This window comes from Hyperolius riggenbachi, chromosome 3 (genome assembly GCF_040937935.1).
Source record: "Hyperolius riggenbachi isolate aHypRig1 chromosome 3, aHypRig1.pri, whole genome shotgun sequence".
NCBI lineage: Eukaryota > Metazoa > Chordata > Amphibia > Anura > Hyperoliidae > Hyperolius > Hyperolius riggenbachi.
In genome coordinates this window covers 75249786-75267787 of record NC_090648.1, presented here as the reverse complement: position 1 = coordinate 75267787, position 18002 = coordinate 75249786, and the positions used below count along the sequence as shown (strand labels likewise).

Genomic DNA, 18002 nt, shown 5'->3' with positions numbered 1-18002 from the left:
CCCGCTGCCCGGCCTCCCTCAACGCGTCACTCTCCGGACTCCTCCTCCTCACTCCACAGTGCCACTGCCAGGCCATCCACTACCACCGGTACTTTCCTTAAACTTTTGTATGGGGAAGCGGGCAGAGGGGAGAGCGCTAGCGGAGGCGGTGGGGGGAATTTCCGACCCCCTCCCCCGCGATCGGGGCATGCTCCCCCCTTATGCCTGCGACCCCATAGGGGGGCCGTATTCGGCCGAACAGGGCCCTGTTCGGCCGAACAGGGGCCCTGTTCGGCCAGGTTCGGCCAGGAATTGAGCCGTTCGGGCGAACGCGAACAGTTTGCCTGAACACCACCAGGTGTTCGGCCGAACTCGAACATCACCCGAACAGGGTGATGTTCTGCAGAACCCGAACAGTGGCGAACACTGTTCGCCCAACACTACCTCAGGCGTGCTTTAATTGATGTGACTTCAATAAGCTGAAATTGGATGGGTTACAATAAAGCCCGTACTGACCTCATTCTCTGTAGGCCTCATCTTACTGAATATGACTGACATGGTACCTGAGATCAAATGACACATAAATATGGTTCACACTTGCAGTTCAGGCAGTCTAGGTATCCTTAGTGTGTCACGTAACAGATTGTACACTGGGATTTTTGTTTCCTTATTATATTTTTGAACGGGATCATCATGAACAGGATAGGCGTGCAGCTATAAGTACCAATTACCATGATCTATGTGAAAAATGGGTGATAGATACAGTAAGTGTTCTGAAGGTACCACAGTGGGGAGATAAGCCAATGGTATTCATGGGTCACATGCTCCTCTCCTCTCTATGGCCACTTAAAGTGGACCTGTCCTGAACTCTTTCACAAGACACAAGGAAAACATAACAGAAATGTACCCTTTATGTATTTAGAGAGTTTAGCTTGTGTAATTGCCCCCCATTTGTGTCTAATCACTAGTTGTAATAGTTGTAATTTGATCTCCCTCATGTCACATGACTGCCTATGGCAGATAAACAGATCAGCTCATTAGAAAGCACAGGCTGTTAACAATATGTCTGCTTCCATGAATCAGGAAGTAGAAACTGTGCAGATTTATTTTGGGATTTGTACCAGCTGTAACAAAGAAATGTTTTTTGTTTAAAGGTTATTATGCTGTTGTGTATCTTTTAGTGCAGAGAGGAGGTGCTGATTTCAGGTCCACTTTAAGAAACAGTAGGAAGTCTGGCCTAAGGACTCCAGAGAAGGATCTGCCAGTTTTGCAATTGGCACAGAGGAGGTGTTGAATTACGCAGAGTGTGAACTCTACCTGGAGTCTCAGAAGTCATAGTTTATAGCCATAACTGGGAACTTCCTGGAGCTCTCCCAGCAACTTCCTGTTTAGTACCGGAATTAGGGCCTTTTTCCACTAGCCTGCGATTTGCGATTTGCTTCTGATTGCAAATCGCAAGGTACATTAAACTAATGGAAACTGCAGCAGCAATTTCCATTAGTGCGATCCGATTGCGATGCGATTTTGGTCAAAGCGCAATCGTCATCCTGCCGCGTTTTGTATGCGATTGAGCTGGACTATAATGAGTATAGTAGCTCAATCGCAATCGCGATCGCATTTCATAGTGGAAAAGAGCCCTTACTGTGTCTCTGGCCTTTACTACTAATTATCCTGGCTTGGCACTGGTGACACCAACACCCCCTTAGGACCCACCCACCAAGTCCTCTCCTCCTGATGCTTCCTTTGCACAAAAGCCTCAGTCAGCAACTTATGTCCTATGGGGGAGGGAGTCAGAGCAAAAGGCAAACATAGAGAGAGTGAAGGCAGCATCCACTTGGTGTCAGTTGAGCCTGACTCTAGATTCTCAACGTGTGGTACGCATAGCCCAGGGGGTACTTCCGATGGTTCCAGGGGGTACTCGGGCTTGATATACTTAACCAAGAATAACAAATTTAGAGTTTTAGAAAATGATCAATCTTATTTAAACAACACCAAATTAATGTTTTAGCTAATTAAAAGCAATGGTAAATGCTTGGAAATTGTTTAGAACCAATTATCAGGTACTACGATTAAATCTATATTTGTCAAGGGGTACTTGTGATAATGTTTACTATGCTAGGGGGTACATATAACAATACAATGTTGAGAAACACTGGTCTAGACAAGAGGGGGACCTTGGGGTAGTGGAGCTGAGCCATAGAGGAGGACAAGGTGAGGCATTGGAGCTGCACATCAGATGGAAGCAGTGTGGACAGGCTGGTAGCAAATGTAAAGGTACCTACCACCAATGAAGGTTTTGCCACACCTCATTTTTGCCGGCCACACCCCCTCTTAACTTGTCCACTAGCCCAAACTTGTATGTTTAAAATGGGTGCATAATTTGGTCCACCCTTCCAAAATTATAACACCTTTTCAAAAACCTTCACAAATGTAAAACAAATAGAAACTCAGTTCTTCTTTACCCCTCATCCCCTTCATTAACTGTCTTTGAAATGAGGTTTTTCTTTAATCTCAAAATAAAAGTTATTTAATATTTTGAGAGCATGGAAACTAGGAGAGGAGAACATATCGCTCCACATTCCAGGTGATTGTAAGTTGAATCTTGTGTTGTACATAATGAAACATGGAGAAATCATTTACTTTCAAACAACTCTGGATTCGGACATACTGTATAGTATAAACTGGGGGAGCCCATTGTGCCGATCGCGAACTATCGGTAGATTGTGAAGGACTGCCGGATAGATTGCGGCCGCACACTGACCCTCAGCGCAGCAGCATTCTGTCAAATTGTGCTGCTCTCCTTTCCTATGTAGAGCAGCAAACGGGCAGTCAGGGAAGAGCAAGGGGAGAGGCATGGCAAAGGGAGAGGCATGGCAAGGGGAGGGGCGTGGTAAGGGGAGAGGCATAGCTTAAGTGAGAGACAGTGTCTCCTCCCCTCCAGGCTGTGCACAATGAGTGATGTGCACAGCGATGTGGCCACGCCCCCGCAGTACCCACGGTACTCTGGCTGCAGGTGAGTATGTGGCTTTTCTAGCAGTGTCAATGCATGGGATATATATATATATATATGTATATATATATATATATATATATATATATATGCACTTTGTGCTGTACATGGAGACAACTTTGTTAGTAGGCATGAAATGTTGGAGCTCGAGTTGTTTGCAAGTAGAGGACTGCCTGTACAGAAAGTACACGGAGGTCATAGCATCATTTATACATAATCTGTCTTACCATATGTCCTAACAGTGACAGGGGGTGACCACACGGTGGTGTTGGTGATGTCGGCAAGATTCAGTGTAGCCAGACAAGCAAAGTCCTGCAGGTTGTCAGTACGATGAACTTTGAAGATAAATGTTGTCGTCCGGTTTTGTGGGCCTTTATCTAAGTCCTCACTATAGGACTTGTGTAGTAGTGGTTCGCCTCCTCTGGCCAGTGATATAGTGAGATAGTTGACAGGAGCCACTCCTTCAGCTGAACACGTGACATTATATCCTTTACCCTCCTCCAGCTCCTCCTCCAGCTGTATAGTCACTCTAGATGGTAGAGCTGCAATGGTAAAACATCCAAGTAATTTTACTATCTGCATGTCCAAACATATAGTATCTATAGGAAAGGAGCCACAAAGCAACATACTAGTGAGAGAAGCCTAAGGTGGAAGCTGCCATTCTCTACCAGCCTGCATACTGGAATCTAGTTCATGCCATTCTACATCACCACTAGTGACCCCTGCTTGGGTGCTCGGTTGCCGCTAATTAACATTAGTGCCAGTGGCGGCGCCCAAATTCCTTTTCCCCCAGCAGGTTAGAATTAGAGTTGGGCCGAACGGTTCGCCTGCGAACGGTTCCATGCGAACTTCCGTGGTTCGCGTTCGCGTCCCCCAGGCGAACCTTTGCGGAAGTTCGGTTCGCCCCATAATGCACCATGGAGGGTCAACTTTGACCCTCTACATCACAGTCAGCAGGCCCAGTGTAGCCAATTAGGCTACACTAGCCCCTGGAGCCCCACCCCCCTTATATAAGGCAGGCAGCGGCGGCCATTACGGTCACTCGTGTGCCTGCATTAGTGAGAGTAGGGCGAGCTGCTGCAGACTGTCTCTCATAGGGAAAGATTAGTTAGGCTTAGCTTGTTCCTGGCTGCATACCTGTTCTGTTCTGTGAACCCACCACTGCATACCTGTACTGTGAACCCACCACTGCATACCTGTACTGTGAACCCACCACTGCATACCTGTTCAGTGAACCTGCCACTGCATACCTGTTCTGTGAACCCACCACTGCATACCTGTTCAGTGAACCCACCACTGCATACCTGTTCTGTGAACCCACCACTGCATACCTGTTCTGTGAACCCACCACTGCATACCTGTTCTGTGAACCCACCACTGCATACCTGTTCAGTGAAAATGCCACTGCATACCTGTTCTGTGAACCCACCACTGCATACCTGTTCTGTGAACCCACCACTGCATACCTGTTCAGTGAACCTGCCACTGCATACCTGTTCTGTGAACCCACCACTGCATAACTGTTCTGTGAACCCACCACTGCATACCTGTTCTGTGAACCCAAAACTGCATACCTGTTCAGTGAACCTGCCACTGCATACCTGTTCTGTGAACCCACCACTGCATACCTGTTCTGTGAACCCACCACTGCATACCTGTTCTGTGAACCCACCACTGCATACCTGTTCAGTGAACCTGCCACTGCATACCTGTTCTGTGAACCCACCACTGCATACCTGTTCTGTGAACCCACCACTGCATACCTGTTCAGTGAACCTGCCACTGCATACCTGTTCTGTGAACCCACCACTGCATAACTGTTCTGTGAACCCACCACTGCATACCTGTTCTGTGAACCCAAAACTGCATACCTGTTCAGTGAACCTGCCACTGCATACCTGTTCTGTGAACCCACCACTGCATACCTGTTCTGTGAACCCACCACTGCATACCTGTTCTGTGAACCCACCACTGCATACCTGTTCAGTGAACCTGCCACTGCATACCTGTTCTGTGAACCCACCACTGCATACCTGTTCTGTGAACCCACCACTGCATACCTGTTCAGTGAACCTGCCACTGCATACCTGTACTGCTCAGTGAACCCGCCACTGCATACCTGTTCTGTTCAGTGAACCCGCCACTGCCGTCACTACACAAACAGCTGTTTGCGGTGCGTTACACGGTGAGTTTGGTGTGTCAGTGTGAAGCAGTACCTTAATTACACTACCTGATTGATGTATACACATGCAAGATGTTTTAAAGCACTTTAGGCCTGTCATTTAGCATTCAATGTGATTTCTGCCCTTAAAACGCTGCTTTGCGTCAAATCCAGATTTTTCCCGGGGACTTTTGGCGTGTATACCACTCCGCCATGCCCCCCTCCAGGTGTTAGACCCCTTGAAACATCTTTTCCATCACTTTTGTGGCCAGCATAATTTTTTTTTTTTCAAAGTTCGCATCCCCATTGAAGTCTATTGCGGTTGGCGAACTTTAACGCGAACCGAACCTTCCGCGGAAGTTCGCAAACCCGGTTCGCGAACCTAAAATCGGAGGTTCGGCCCAACTCTAGTTAGAATGTGCTGATTTCGGTGAGATCCTGGAGCAGTTCTCAGTAGAAAAATAAGTTGTTAGATTGTGACTAACGTTTTCTTGCTTTGTCACCACATTAGCTATGGCCAGTTAATTTTGCTGGCCTGGGTGCTGCCATAGCACTAGTGCTGCTATGCTGTGCGGGGAGCGTAAGAGTACTTTGGGGATTCGGCGATCGGCAGACCCAGAATTACATCCCCCTCCAAGTTGCTACAACTCAGAAGGGGGAATAGAATTTCATGCCGCCAGGGAGTGTAGCAGCAGCGAGAGCCGTCATTCGTCTTGCCCTGCGCCCAACTGCCTGGCTCCAGGATAATATGTACTCTACTTGCTGCCCCTGCTTCACCCCAAGACCCCCACCCCCTGGAGAGGAGAAAGATTTGTCCGCATGCGACCATGTTTAAGTAGTTTTCTGAAAGTGCGCTAAAAATTGGGGTAAAAAGTGAGAAAAAGGCTGTAAAATTGTAGTATTTCAGTGATAATCATGTTTTGCTTTTTCATTGTAGTCTACATAGTTTGGTTGAAAAAAGACATCCATCCATCAAGTTCAACCAGGAAAAAAAAATCATCATCCTGAACCCACACATATCCCAGTTGATCCAGGGGAAGGTGAAAAACCTTACAAGGCCTGGGCCAATTAGCCTTAAAGGGGAAAAATTCCTTCTCGACTCCAGATGGCAGTCAGATTAATCCCTGGATCAACTCTTTTTGGAATATTACCTAGCCCTCTCTAAATGCAGAAGGTGGTTAATTTATTTCTTCTAGAGCAAGGGTGTAAAACTCAAATACAAAATGGGGTGAAAATCACTGAGACCAAATTGTGGGCCAACCTCAATGTTCAGTGGCCAAGTCCCGCCCTTTTAAAGTTCCTTGTTGTCTAATGTAGCCTGCTCACCTATACAGTGCCCTGGTGTCTAGTGCCCCCCCTCCCTCTCCTATACACTTCTCTGGTTTCTAGTGGTCTTCCTCCCCTATACAGTTCCCTGGTGTCTAGTGGTTCCACTCCCTCACCCATGTGGCTTGCCTGGTGATCTAGGGCTTCATCCCCAATATAGCTTCCCTGGTGGTCTAGAGTGGGCAAAACTGTAATGCAAAAGTGGGAAACCACTTGCAGGAGAAATTTGATGACTATGTGGGCCAGATTTGGCCAGTGGGTCAGAGTTTGACATGTATGTTCTAGAAGCATTGTTCTCCTTTCCAGCAGGGAAGGGACAGAAATCCATCAAAATTACTTTAGGAAAATCCAGATTCTCCCTTTCCCAAAGATGCCCATCCCCTATATAGACAGATCCTCGTCCCAGTATGTGCAGGACCAACTTACCATAAGCCATGACTAGGACATGGGATCTGACTATCTTTCTATCCTCTTCATCCACCTGGCAGGTTATGTTCGATTCATCCCAGTCATTAGCAAGGACATCAACTGATATAAAACCGGCTCCTTCCATTATATTGTCTTTTCTTAATCTGGATTCCCACGTAGGTCTGTCGGTGCAGTTATTGCTGGTGCAGTTTAGAGAGCCATTTTCTCCAAATGGTATAAACAGCATTTCTCTGTCAATCTGCACCGTACAGGAGCTACCTAAGGAGAACAAAAGAGGAAATCAGATGAAAAAAAATGTCATAGATCACTGTATCAAATCTCATTGTTACTTGACTCCTCCCCATATTACTACACTGTATCAAATCTCATTGTAATTTGGCTTCTCCCCACCTGACTACACTGTATCAAATCTCTTTGTAACTTGGCTCCTCCCCCACCTGATTACACTGTATCAAATCTGATTGTAACTTGACTTCTCACCACCTGACTACACTGTATCAAATCTCATTGTAACTTGGCTTCTCCCCACCTGATTACACTGTATCAAATCTCATTGTAACTTGGCTTCTCCCCACCTGACTACACTGTATCAAATCTCATTGTAACTTGGCTCCTCCCCCACCTGATTACACTGTATCAAATCTCATTGTAACTTGGCTCATCCCCCACCTGATTACACTGTATCAAATCTCATTGTAATTGGTCTCCTCCCCCACCTGATTACACTGTATCAAATCTCATTGTAACTTGGCTCCTCCCCCACCTGATTACACTGTATCAAATCTCATTGTAACTTGGCTTCTCCCCCACCTGACTACATTGTATCAAATCTCATTGTAACTTGGCTTCTCCCCACCTGACTACATTGCATCAAATCTCATTGTAACTTGGCTCCTCCCCCACCTGATTACACTGTATCAAATCTCATTGTAACTTGTCTCCTCCCCCACCTGATTACACTGTATCAAATCTCATTGTAACTTGGCTTCTCCCCACCTGACTACACTGTATCAAATCTCATTGTAACTTGGCTCCTCCCCACCTGATTACACTGTATCAACTCTCATTGTAACTTGGCTTCTCCCCCACCTGACTACATTGCATCAAATCTCATTGTAACTTGGCTCCTCCCCCACCTGATTACAAGGTATCAAATTTCATTGTAACTGGGCTCCTCCCCCACCTGATTACACTGTATCAAATCTCATTGTAACTTGGCTCCTCCCCCACCTGATTACACTGTATCAAATCTCATTGTAACTTGGCTTCTCCCCCACCTGACTACATTGCATCAAATCTCATTGTAACTTGGCTTCCGCCCACCTGACTACATTGTACCAAATCTCATTGTAACTTGGCTCCTCCCCCACCTGATTACACTGTATCAAATCTCATTGTAACTTGGCTTCTCCCCACCTGACTACACTGTATCAAATCTCATTGTAACTTGGCTCCTCCCCACCTGATTACACTGTATCAACTCTCATTGTAACTTGGCTTCTCCCCCACCTGACTACATTGCATCAAATCTCATTGTAACTTGGCTCCTTCCCACCTGACTACACTGTATTAAATCTCATTGTAACTTGGCTCCTCCCCACCTGATTCCACTGTATCAACTCTCATTGTAACTTGGCTTCTCCCCACCTGACTACATTGCATCAAATCTCATTGTAACTTGGCTTCTCCCCACCTGACTACATTGTATCAAATCTCATTGTAACTTGGCTTCTCTCCCACCTGACTACATTTTATCAAATCTCATTGTAACTTGGCTCCTCCCCCACCTGATTACATTGTATCAAATCTCATTGTAACTTGGCTTCTCCCCCACCTGATTACACTGTATGAAATCTCATTGTAACTTGGCTTCTCCCCACCTGATTACACTGTATCAAATCTCATTGTAACTTGGCTCCTCCCCCACCTGATTACACTGTATCAAATCTCATTGTAACTTGGCTTCTCCCCCACCTGACTACACTGTATCAAATCTCATTGTAACTCGGCTCCTCCCCACCTGATTACACTGTATGAAATCTCATTGTAACTTGGCTTCTCCCCACCTGATTACACTGTATCAACTCTCATTGTAACTTGGCTTCTCCCTACCTGATTACACTGTATCAAATCTCATTGTAACTTGGCTTCTCCCCCACCTGACTACATTGCATCAAATCTCATTGTAACTTGGCTTCTCCCCCACCTGATTACACTGTATCAAATCTCATTGTAACTTGGCTTCTCCCCCACCTGACTACACTGTATCAAATCTCATTGTAACTTGGCTCCTCCCCACCTGATTACACTGTATTAAATCTCATTGTAACTTGGCTTCTCCCCCACCTGACTACATTGCATCAAATCTCATTGTAACTTGGCTTCTCCCCACCTGACTACATTGCATCAAATCTCATTGTAACTTGGCTTCTCCCCACCTGACTACATTGAATCAAATCTCATTGTATCTTGGCTCCTCCCCCACCTGATTACACTGTATCAAATCTCATTGTAACTTGGCTCCTCCCCACCTGATTACACTGTATCAAATCTCATTGTAGCTTCAATCCTCCACACTTAACTATATGACCTGATCTCTCCATCAGTGCTTTTCAGCTTTAATGACTTACAGCCTCTCAATCACTCACTGCAACTACTACCTCCAGCATTCTTACTAGCCACCAACATGTTCTTTCAGCCCAACTGCATTAACTAGTAATCCCCCCGAGCCAGTATATCTACGCCATGCAAGACTTCATCTAAAAGTCCCAGGTGCGTCAATATAAGTCTCTCACCGCGATCGCCTGCCGCGTGCACCTGTGCGCACTCCAGCATGAGTTCTCGTCATTGCCTGTACAAATATGAAGTACATTTCTTCCAGAGTAAAATGAGCCATAAATTACTTTTCTCCTATGTAGCTGTCACTTTAAGTAGGTAGTAGAAATCCAGTAATATTATAAATGGGAGTATACTTTTTTTGTGTATAGGAAAAAGAGAAAAACCTTTTAATCCTTTTTGGGGTGATCCACTTCACCCAACCATAAACTCTCTTTATTGGTAGAAAGGACCAAAAAGTGTAAAACACACAAAATCTTGCATGGTCTTGCGGTACAAAAAATATCAAAAATCTTTATTGACACAAATATAAAGGGATTACATAAAATGTCTCTGTAAGGAGCTCCTTATTTATATAAAAAAATCATCCAATTCAGGAATATGACAATCAATAGTGATGTAATATTCAGGCAACGACACACTCGTTTCTGGCACACAAGGCCCTTCGTCAGGCCAATGCACAAAGCACTTTCTATTGAACCTGTGGCAGCACATGATAGGAGCATCAGAGGACGGCAAACATGGACATCTGAACCAACCAGATGTATATTGCACAATCCTAGTGGCATGCATACGGTTAGCCAAGCAGCTAAATCAGGAGCACCACCCAGCTCAGACGCTATTTGGAAAAAAGATCTGTTTCAGAAAAAAACTAGGCCCTACGCTGCTGCAAGAGCAAAAGCATGTTTCCTCTGGCTGCCTTCCTAATGATAACCGAAAGTTACTAGCTCCCGCCTAGCTAGCTCTTCCTGTGCTGCAAAAAACCTCCCCCCAGCTAACATATCCCCTATAGCAAGTTCCCAAAGGAGCTGATACAGGTCATTCACTGCTGCGCTTACAAGTGCAACGTGTTTATGAAGGCAGAGTTGATGGAGAGACAGTGGGGGAGACACAAACATAAAAAAGGGGGCACAAAAGAGGTACTTGGGGTGGAGCAGGGATGGCAAATTAAAGGGGAACCAGTGGCGTAGCACCCAGTAGAAATTAGTGACCACTGGCATAACAATGAGGAGGTCTCAGGGATTAGGGGAGCCTGCATCACCTCTTCCCCCTCCATCTGTAGTGAAAGCGATCTACCCCCATTCGCAGAGTCAGAGTAGCAAACCACAGTGTTCACACCTGTTTGTGGATGTCGGGTCTGTTCTCCTCCTCTCTTCTGTCTGCTGCAGAATGCTAAAACACAGACCCGCGGTCAGGCCTGGATTTACATCACAGGAGCCTATAGGCACAGATGTTCTGGCCGGAGCAGTGAAAAATGGCGCACAGCGCCGATGTGATAAAAATGGCGCCCCATTCACTTACATTATCAAACAATATTTATCGTTTGAATGTTAAAAAATGGCGCAGACCTTGTGAGCATTATTTATCGTTTTAAATCCTGCTTTTTGTCTTTCCTGAACATTATTTATCGTTTTAAGCCCTGCTTTGCTGCCATTTGAAAATATGTCTGCCCGCCAACTTTAACGTTTCATAGCAAAGCTCCATTAAAAGCTAGAAACAACAAATGTTCAGGTCCTGTTAAGAAGAACAGTGGGAACAAAAGGAAACATTTTTTCAAAAAGATCTTATACTTTTTGAGAAAATTGATTTTAAAGAGAAAAAAGTTACATTTAAATGCGTAAATGACAGTTCTTAGTGAAACAATTCCCAATTGACTGACTGAGTGACTTTAGCAGTTAATAGCAAAGGCCCCTTACATCCTAGCAACACCAAATTTGCAGGATATGTTAAAAAGGTAGTGGGAAACAATCTTTTTTTTTTTTAATGTTAAGTTTGTTTTGTTCTGTTTTGGGAACATTTTCTTAAAGGTACAGGTAAGCATTTTTGGTTAATTAAGATTAATAAAGGACTTTTCTCATGTTTGTGTTTTTATTTCAGTTAACCCTTTGTGAAAATGGGTAAGGGGTACTTTGTACCCCTACACTCATTTCTCCTGGGAGGAGGGCGGGCATCTGGAGTCCCCTTCTTAAAGAGGACTCCCAGATGCCACCATGAACCCCCCCCCAGGGAGTTATCACCCCCACCGGATGTGAGGAAGAGCCCCTTGTCCATGGATCGGACAAGGGCTCCAGGGGGGGGGGGGAGGGAGGGGAAGGCTCTCCATGCACTTACAATGTACCCATCTTGGAGCTTGTAAGTGCATGGAGAGCGCGAGAGGCGCAGTGTGGTTTTATATGTAGTACATATGTTGCGCAATGAAGGTTTTATTTTGTGTTTTATTGAGTAATAAAAGCCTTTTTTACTATATCTTGGATGTGGATTACTGATGAACCGTGGGTACCACATATTGAGCCTGAGTTCCACCTGTGAATTGGTGGATATAATCCAGTGAGCCGCCCTGATACTAGAGGTGGTGGGGATCACGAGTGGACACCTGTGTGAGCACTAGCCCGGTTGATGTGGGTTTGATGTTAACGATCAATATGAGTGAAGCAGGTTACACTATGTCAGATTGTTTTCTACAGATGTGGTATCGCGCAGTGGATATATATTGATTCAAGAACAAAAAATATATTTTTTTTTTCTCATTTTGTTTCCCACTACCTTTTTAACATATCCTGCAAATTTGGTGTTCTAGGATGTAAGCGGCCTTTGCTATTACCTGCTTAAGTCGGCAGAAATTGATTCACTAAGAACTGTCATTTACGCATTTAAATCTAACTTTTTTTCCTTTGAAACTTTAAAATTGATTTTATCAAAAAGTATAAGGTCTTTTTGAAAAAAAAATTCCTCTTGTTTCCACTGTTCCTCCTAACATAACCTGCAAATTTGGTGTTTCTAGTTTTTAAGGGGGCTTTGCTATTAAACGTTAAAGTCGGCGGGCAGACATATTTTTAAACGGCAGGAAAGCAGGGCTTAAAATGATAAATAGCGTTCAGGCAGGACAAAAAAAGCAGGATCTAAAATGATAAATAACGTTCACAAGGTCTGCACCATTTTAACCTTTAAAACGATAAATATTGTTTTAAACAAATATCGGGTGGAAGCTTGCGCTATTATTTAACCGGCGCCAGTTTTCAATGTACGCGTTCTGGCACCCTAGACTTCGCACTCTACTAACCCATGAACTCCCACCAGCCAGTACACCACAAGTGTACTGGCTGGCCCAGCTTTCACCTCTCCCTTACGTCCTTTGCTTGGCGTAGGTAGCCACAGGTGCCCTTTAGTATTAGGTAACAAGAACAACCCTCAATATTTAGTAGCTGAAAGTGCCCCCGTTTGAAAGGAGATCAGTGGAATGCGGGTGAGTAACCTCTCATTTACACTCTGCTCAGGACTCTGTATAGGAAAGAAGGGAGGAAGGCTCTGAGGGGGAGTGAGCCGCCTTTTCATCATCCGGCCCTGGCCACAGCCTGATCCTTAAAGTGAACCGAGCATCATTTTTAACACCCAGGGCAGCTCTATAGCAAATTAAAAATGCATTCTAAAAATGTGGTTTATTATAAAAAAAAACTTTCAATTTACCTCATTTTTTTACATCTAAGGGTTAAAATAGCCTCTTTGTCCGTCCGCAAAGGACCTGAGCAGGAGATTGTTGAACACAGATAAGAAATCACCTCATTAGACTTAACTGACCACAAACAAACCCCCATTGTACTTCAAACAGAAAACATCAGTTACAGTTGAAGAATTTCACACCTAGTCTGGACAATGCTAGTTGTAAAACAGCAGGGGTCGAGCTTCTGAACAATGGCAGCCCTTGCAGCTATTTGAAGCCAGGAGCTGCTTAGTTCACTTTAAAGGATACCCGAAGTGAAAAGGATTTGCCATGTATATTTCCTTTTAAACATTACGAGTTGCCTGGCAGTCCTCCTGACCCTGTGTCTCTAATACTTTTAGCCATAGACCCTGAACAAGCATGTAGAAGGTCAGGTACTCTGATTCAGCCGACTCAGGTTTTACTGGATTAGCCATATGCTAGTTCCAGGGTTTTAACTCATACACTACTTATGCCAGAAGATCAACAGAGCTGCCAGGCAACTGGCATGGTTAAAGGTAATAAATTGGCAGCCGTCATATCTCTCTCACCTCGGGTTCCCTTTAGTGACCCCCAAAGCTCGAGCAGGACTAACTGAAATATAATTTCCACTCTCACTCCTCCCCCCCCCCCCCCCCACAGTATTCTGTTTTGTCATTCACTGATCATTGTCCTTCCTCCTCTCTCCATAGCAACAGATCACATCGCTAGCCAGCACTTGTAACAGCAACGGTCCTGTTTCTTTACCTGAGCCGAAGTGTGAAGTAACACTTACCAAAGAAGTAGGAGGCCTCTGGATCCTAATGAGGCTTCTCACACCGTCCTGTTTGCCAGGATCCTCCCTCAAGATTATCAGGCCTGAGCTCCTCTTCTGGCACAAGCAAGGTCATGCTGCACCCACATGAGCAACAAGATCAACAAGTCCAAGAAATCTTTGTGGGGGGGGGGGGGGGGGTCAACCAACGGCAACTAGAGGATGCCATGGGAAGCCTCTACGGCATCCAGAGGCTTCCCTCTTCTTAGATAAGTATTTCCTTTTTGATCCAAGCTACAGCTCGTGTACACTTTATTCCTATTAGTGAAATTCTTCTGTCAGAGTGTGATCAGTACCGAACATGCACCAAGAGGACTGTGGGTCAAGAGAGCCTGACCTCTGTCTCTTTATCTTTCTGTCTTGCACACAATACATCCATCACACTCATACACACACGTGAGCGAGACATCACAACCTACCTGCATGAATGAAGAAAGCCATGTGGAAGGCAACCAGAAGAATCCCATGTGCTTCCATTGTGTTCTGTACCACAGAGAATCCCAAGATGAATCGGTAGCGGTGCAGAAACAGCACAGAGGATCCCGACAAGCTTCTCCCCTTCTATGTCTGTTCAAGTCTTGAAGTTTGAACCTTTCTAGTTTATTTACTTTTTCAGTTTTTGTTCACAAGTGCCTCTCAACAGCTTTACCAAATGCTTCCTGTGAGTTCTATTCTTTGTAACGGTACGCAGCTGTTTCCTTCCTATTTCCCTCCTATGTATCCGTTTTTAAGGGTGGACCCAAGAAAGCCCAAGAAGACAAACATAAAAATACCGTGCACATGTAAGCCTCCCCCCTACCTCATCAGCCTCAAGCATAAGCCCAGTGTAATGATAAACACTATAATAGGCTGAAAATAGTTCCCACTGGTATAACACACACTGCTGACATTTCTTACCTAGATTACTCTCGTGCATACAATCAGTATTAATATTTTTTTTGCATTTATATGGCACCAGCATCTACCGGGGCAGTGTGCAATAGGGGATGCAAACTATAGGCAGCTATAAAACAATGGGTCGCAGACAGTTGAACAGGTAAATTAATACTTTGTTTACGTGTTGAAGAAGTGATGTAGCCAGCTTGATGTTGATATATCCTTAATGGGTTGTGCCAAAACTCCCAGGATACTGAAAAGAAACAAGTGGAAATACCAAGAGCCAATAGTGCAAACTGTAATTAACAGCTTGTAAAAAATGAGGGTTGCGTGTTATACTCACCTTTGCAGGGTTGCTATCAGACAGCAACCGCTTTCAGTGGATAAGGAAGGTCCCCCAGCTGTGATGCCTACAATATTTTTTATATTGAATGCATCTTTTCTCCTGTGCAGTGTCGTGTCAACAGCAGGGCTGGCACAACATTAAAGGACAACTGAAGTGAAAGGGATATGGAGGCTGCCATATTTATTTCCTTTTAACTGTCTGTCCTGCTGATCCTTTGCCTCTAATACTTTTAGCCCTAGACCCGTAGAACAAGCCTGCAGCACATCAGGTGTGTCTGACATTATTGCCAGATCTGACCAGATTAGCTACAAGCTTGTTTCTGGTGTTATTCCGACACTTCTGCAGCTAAATAGATCAGCAGGGCTGCCAGGCAACTGGTATTGTCTAAAAGGAAAACATATGACAGCCTCAGGGCCGGATTTGTGGGAAGGCCCCCAAGGCCCAGGACTAGGGCGCCGAAATTTGCAACTGTCCGTGGGACGGGTGACAGGTTGTCTGCACATGTCACCCTCCGTAATGTCCCTCTAAGCCACTTGCTCCAGCTCTGCAAGTCTGCAGCAAGCCGCCCTGCTTTTCTCTGACTGTGTGTGCACAGCAGCAGGTCAGGTGGGGCGGCTGTGATTGCCAGCTACGAGAAGGCAGACTCTCTCTCCAGAGTCCCATTCAGTTTAGCTACTTTTAATTTCAGGCAGCGGGGGCAGCACTCAGCCTGGCGCCCTCTGTCAATCAAGCCACGTGACGCCAGCCGCCTCAGCCAGGGAAGCGTATAGTGGATGGGGAGGTCTCATGGTGCCGCTGGGGCTGATGGATGGATGAGATCCCCAGTGCATACGTGCCAAGAAGATCAAGACCCCCTTTGCTACTGAAAAAAAGTTCATCTCCTGTGCACAGCCCTCCAGCTTTCAGGGTGTCTGCTCCTTCAGCTTCAGGCTGTGCTGTACTTTGTCTGCATGTAAAATACTGGTGATGTTTACTGTGTCCCCTCTTCCCCTTTAGAAACCAAATATTATTTAAAAAAGTTATTATATATGGTAATGATAATTATATATGGGGGGTTTTGCTGTGTCCCCCTAATGGTCTGCTTCTGTCCAGCGTATGCTCTCTGTCGTGCTGCGTCGCACTTTATTGCACATGTGCAGTCTTGGCCTCGACCAATCGCACTACTGTGGCACAGAACATTCTGCGCATGTGCATTGTGCTAATACAGTACCTGTGCTTGCACAGAATGCTCCCAGCCACGGGATTTCGATTGGAGGCCCTCCTGGGGTCGCACATGCACTCTGGCACGCAACTGGGCTGGATCATGGACTCCACTGCGTCCCGTCCAGAGGTGATTTTTTGGGTGGCGATCAATCCGGCCCTGGGCAGCCTCCATATTCTTCTCACTTCAGTTGTCCTTTAATTTTCTTTCTGGCACACACAGAACACAGGTTACTTAGCTCTTATCAGTACTTGTCAAAAGGCATCCCGTTCTTTCAATCACTCCCTGCTGTCTGGTCATAAATCAACTTTGATAAACTAGTTCTTCCCCAGTCTCAGTGTCTGTATTTTTTACACCTAAAATTAATATTTCTTCATATTTCATGCATTTCTGGCCACTGGGAAAATGCTAGCGGAACAATTTTTACACAGATTATTAAAGTGAACCTCCAGACTAAAAATCTACTCAGCACAGCACTGAAAAGGCTGGTGTTTCTTTAACAGTTTCACAGCATCATAGCTTTGTTTTTCTTACCCAAGCCTCATTTTTAGCTGCACAGAAGACAACTGCCCGGGCATTTTCCCCCTGATGCTGTGCAAAGCACGATGGGATTTCTGATGTTGTTGTTCTCCTTCTGCTGTTTTGGTGTAAAACATTTTTTAAAATTTTTAATTTGAGATTTGAAGGCTAGCATGCTCAGGTGGGAGGGGTGCTCAGGACACAGGACAGTTGGAACTGTGTCTCATGCTCCCTGTCACCTCCTTTCAACCAAAAAAGATGACTGCCCCCATGAAAAAGATGGCTGCCCCCATGAAATCACAAACATTCCTGTTCTTTTAAAACAGGGTGGGTTATGCTGGGAATACACGGTTCGTTCTGAACCATGTAATCAAGCCGCTGATGGCTCGGTTGATAATTTCCGACCTGTCCGATACCCCGCCGGATCGATTCCCCGCTCGATACCGCAGCAGGACAATAGTAAAAAACGAAAAGAAGATAAGAAGCCGCACGCGGGGACGAGCGGGAATCGGTCCAGGCGCCCGTGGCCGTGGGGATGAGCGAGGACACGCCGAAATCTATCGAGCGGCTTGATACACGGTTCAAAACAAACCGTGTATTCCCAGCATAAGAGATTACATTACCTACAGTATCTATTTTAATTATACATCAAAAAATATGAGATGGAAGGAAAAGTAGGTATGGTCCGACTATGCACAAATCACAAAATAAATTCTTTCAAAAAATACTTTATTAATCATAGAAAATGTATATTCTAAAACCCACAGTTAAAAATGTGCCCGCCCGCACCCCCAAAAAAAACCCACCTACACAGCCCAACTCCCCCAAACCCCACAATATCCCCACCGATAAATCAGGAACACCAATACCCCAATAAGGATATGAATGGTTGGGGTGCATGCATCAATTGAGCCACTGAGGCCACTAATCCCTCCGCACGAATGAGATCTAAGCGCTTGTATCATAGAGTCTCCAGACAATCGTATATTATATATCAAATGACCAGGAGCAGAGCATCCATCTTAGTT

General features: G+C 45.2%; 1 protein-coding gene across 2 annotated transcripts in view; it reads right to left on the bottom strand.

The window, feature by feature from the left end:
• The window catches only part of LOC137562745 (intercellular adhesion molecule 5-like), a 51597-nt gene extending 36969 nt beyond the window's left edge, over nt 1–14628 (bottom strand). For both annotated transcript variants that reach the window (XM_068274394.1, XM_068274393.1), the window contains exons 1-3: nt 14452–14628; nt 6903–7163; nt 3217–3531 (exon numbers count right to left, since the gene is read on the bottom strand). In XM_068274394.1, coding sequence (XP_068130495.1) covers nt 3217–3531; nt 6903–7163; nt 14452–14509 — 634 coding nt within the window. In that variant the 5' untranslated portion in view covers nt 14510–14628. The remainder of the gene's footprint in view (nt 1–3216; nt 3532–6902; nt 7164–14451) is intronic.
• Nucleotides 14629–18002: the final 3374 nt, after the last annotated feature.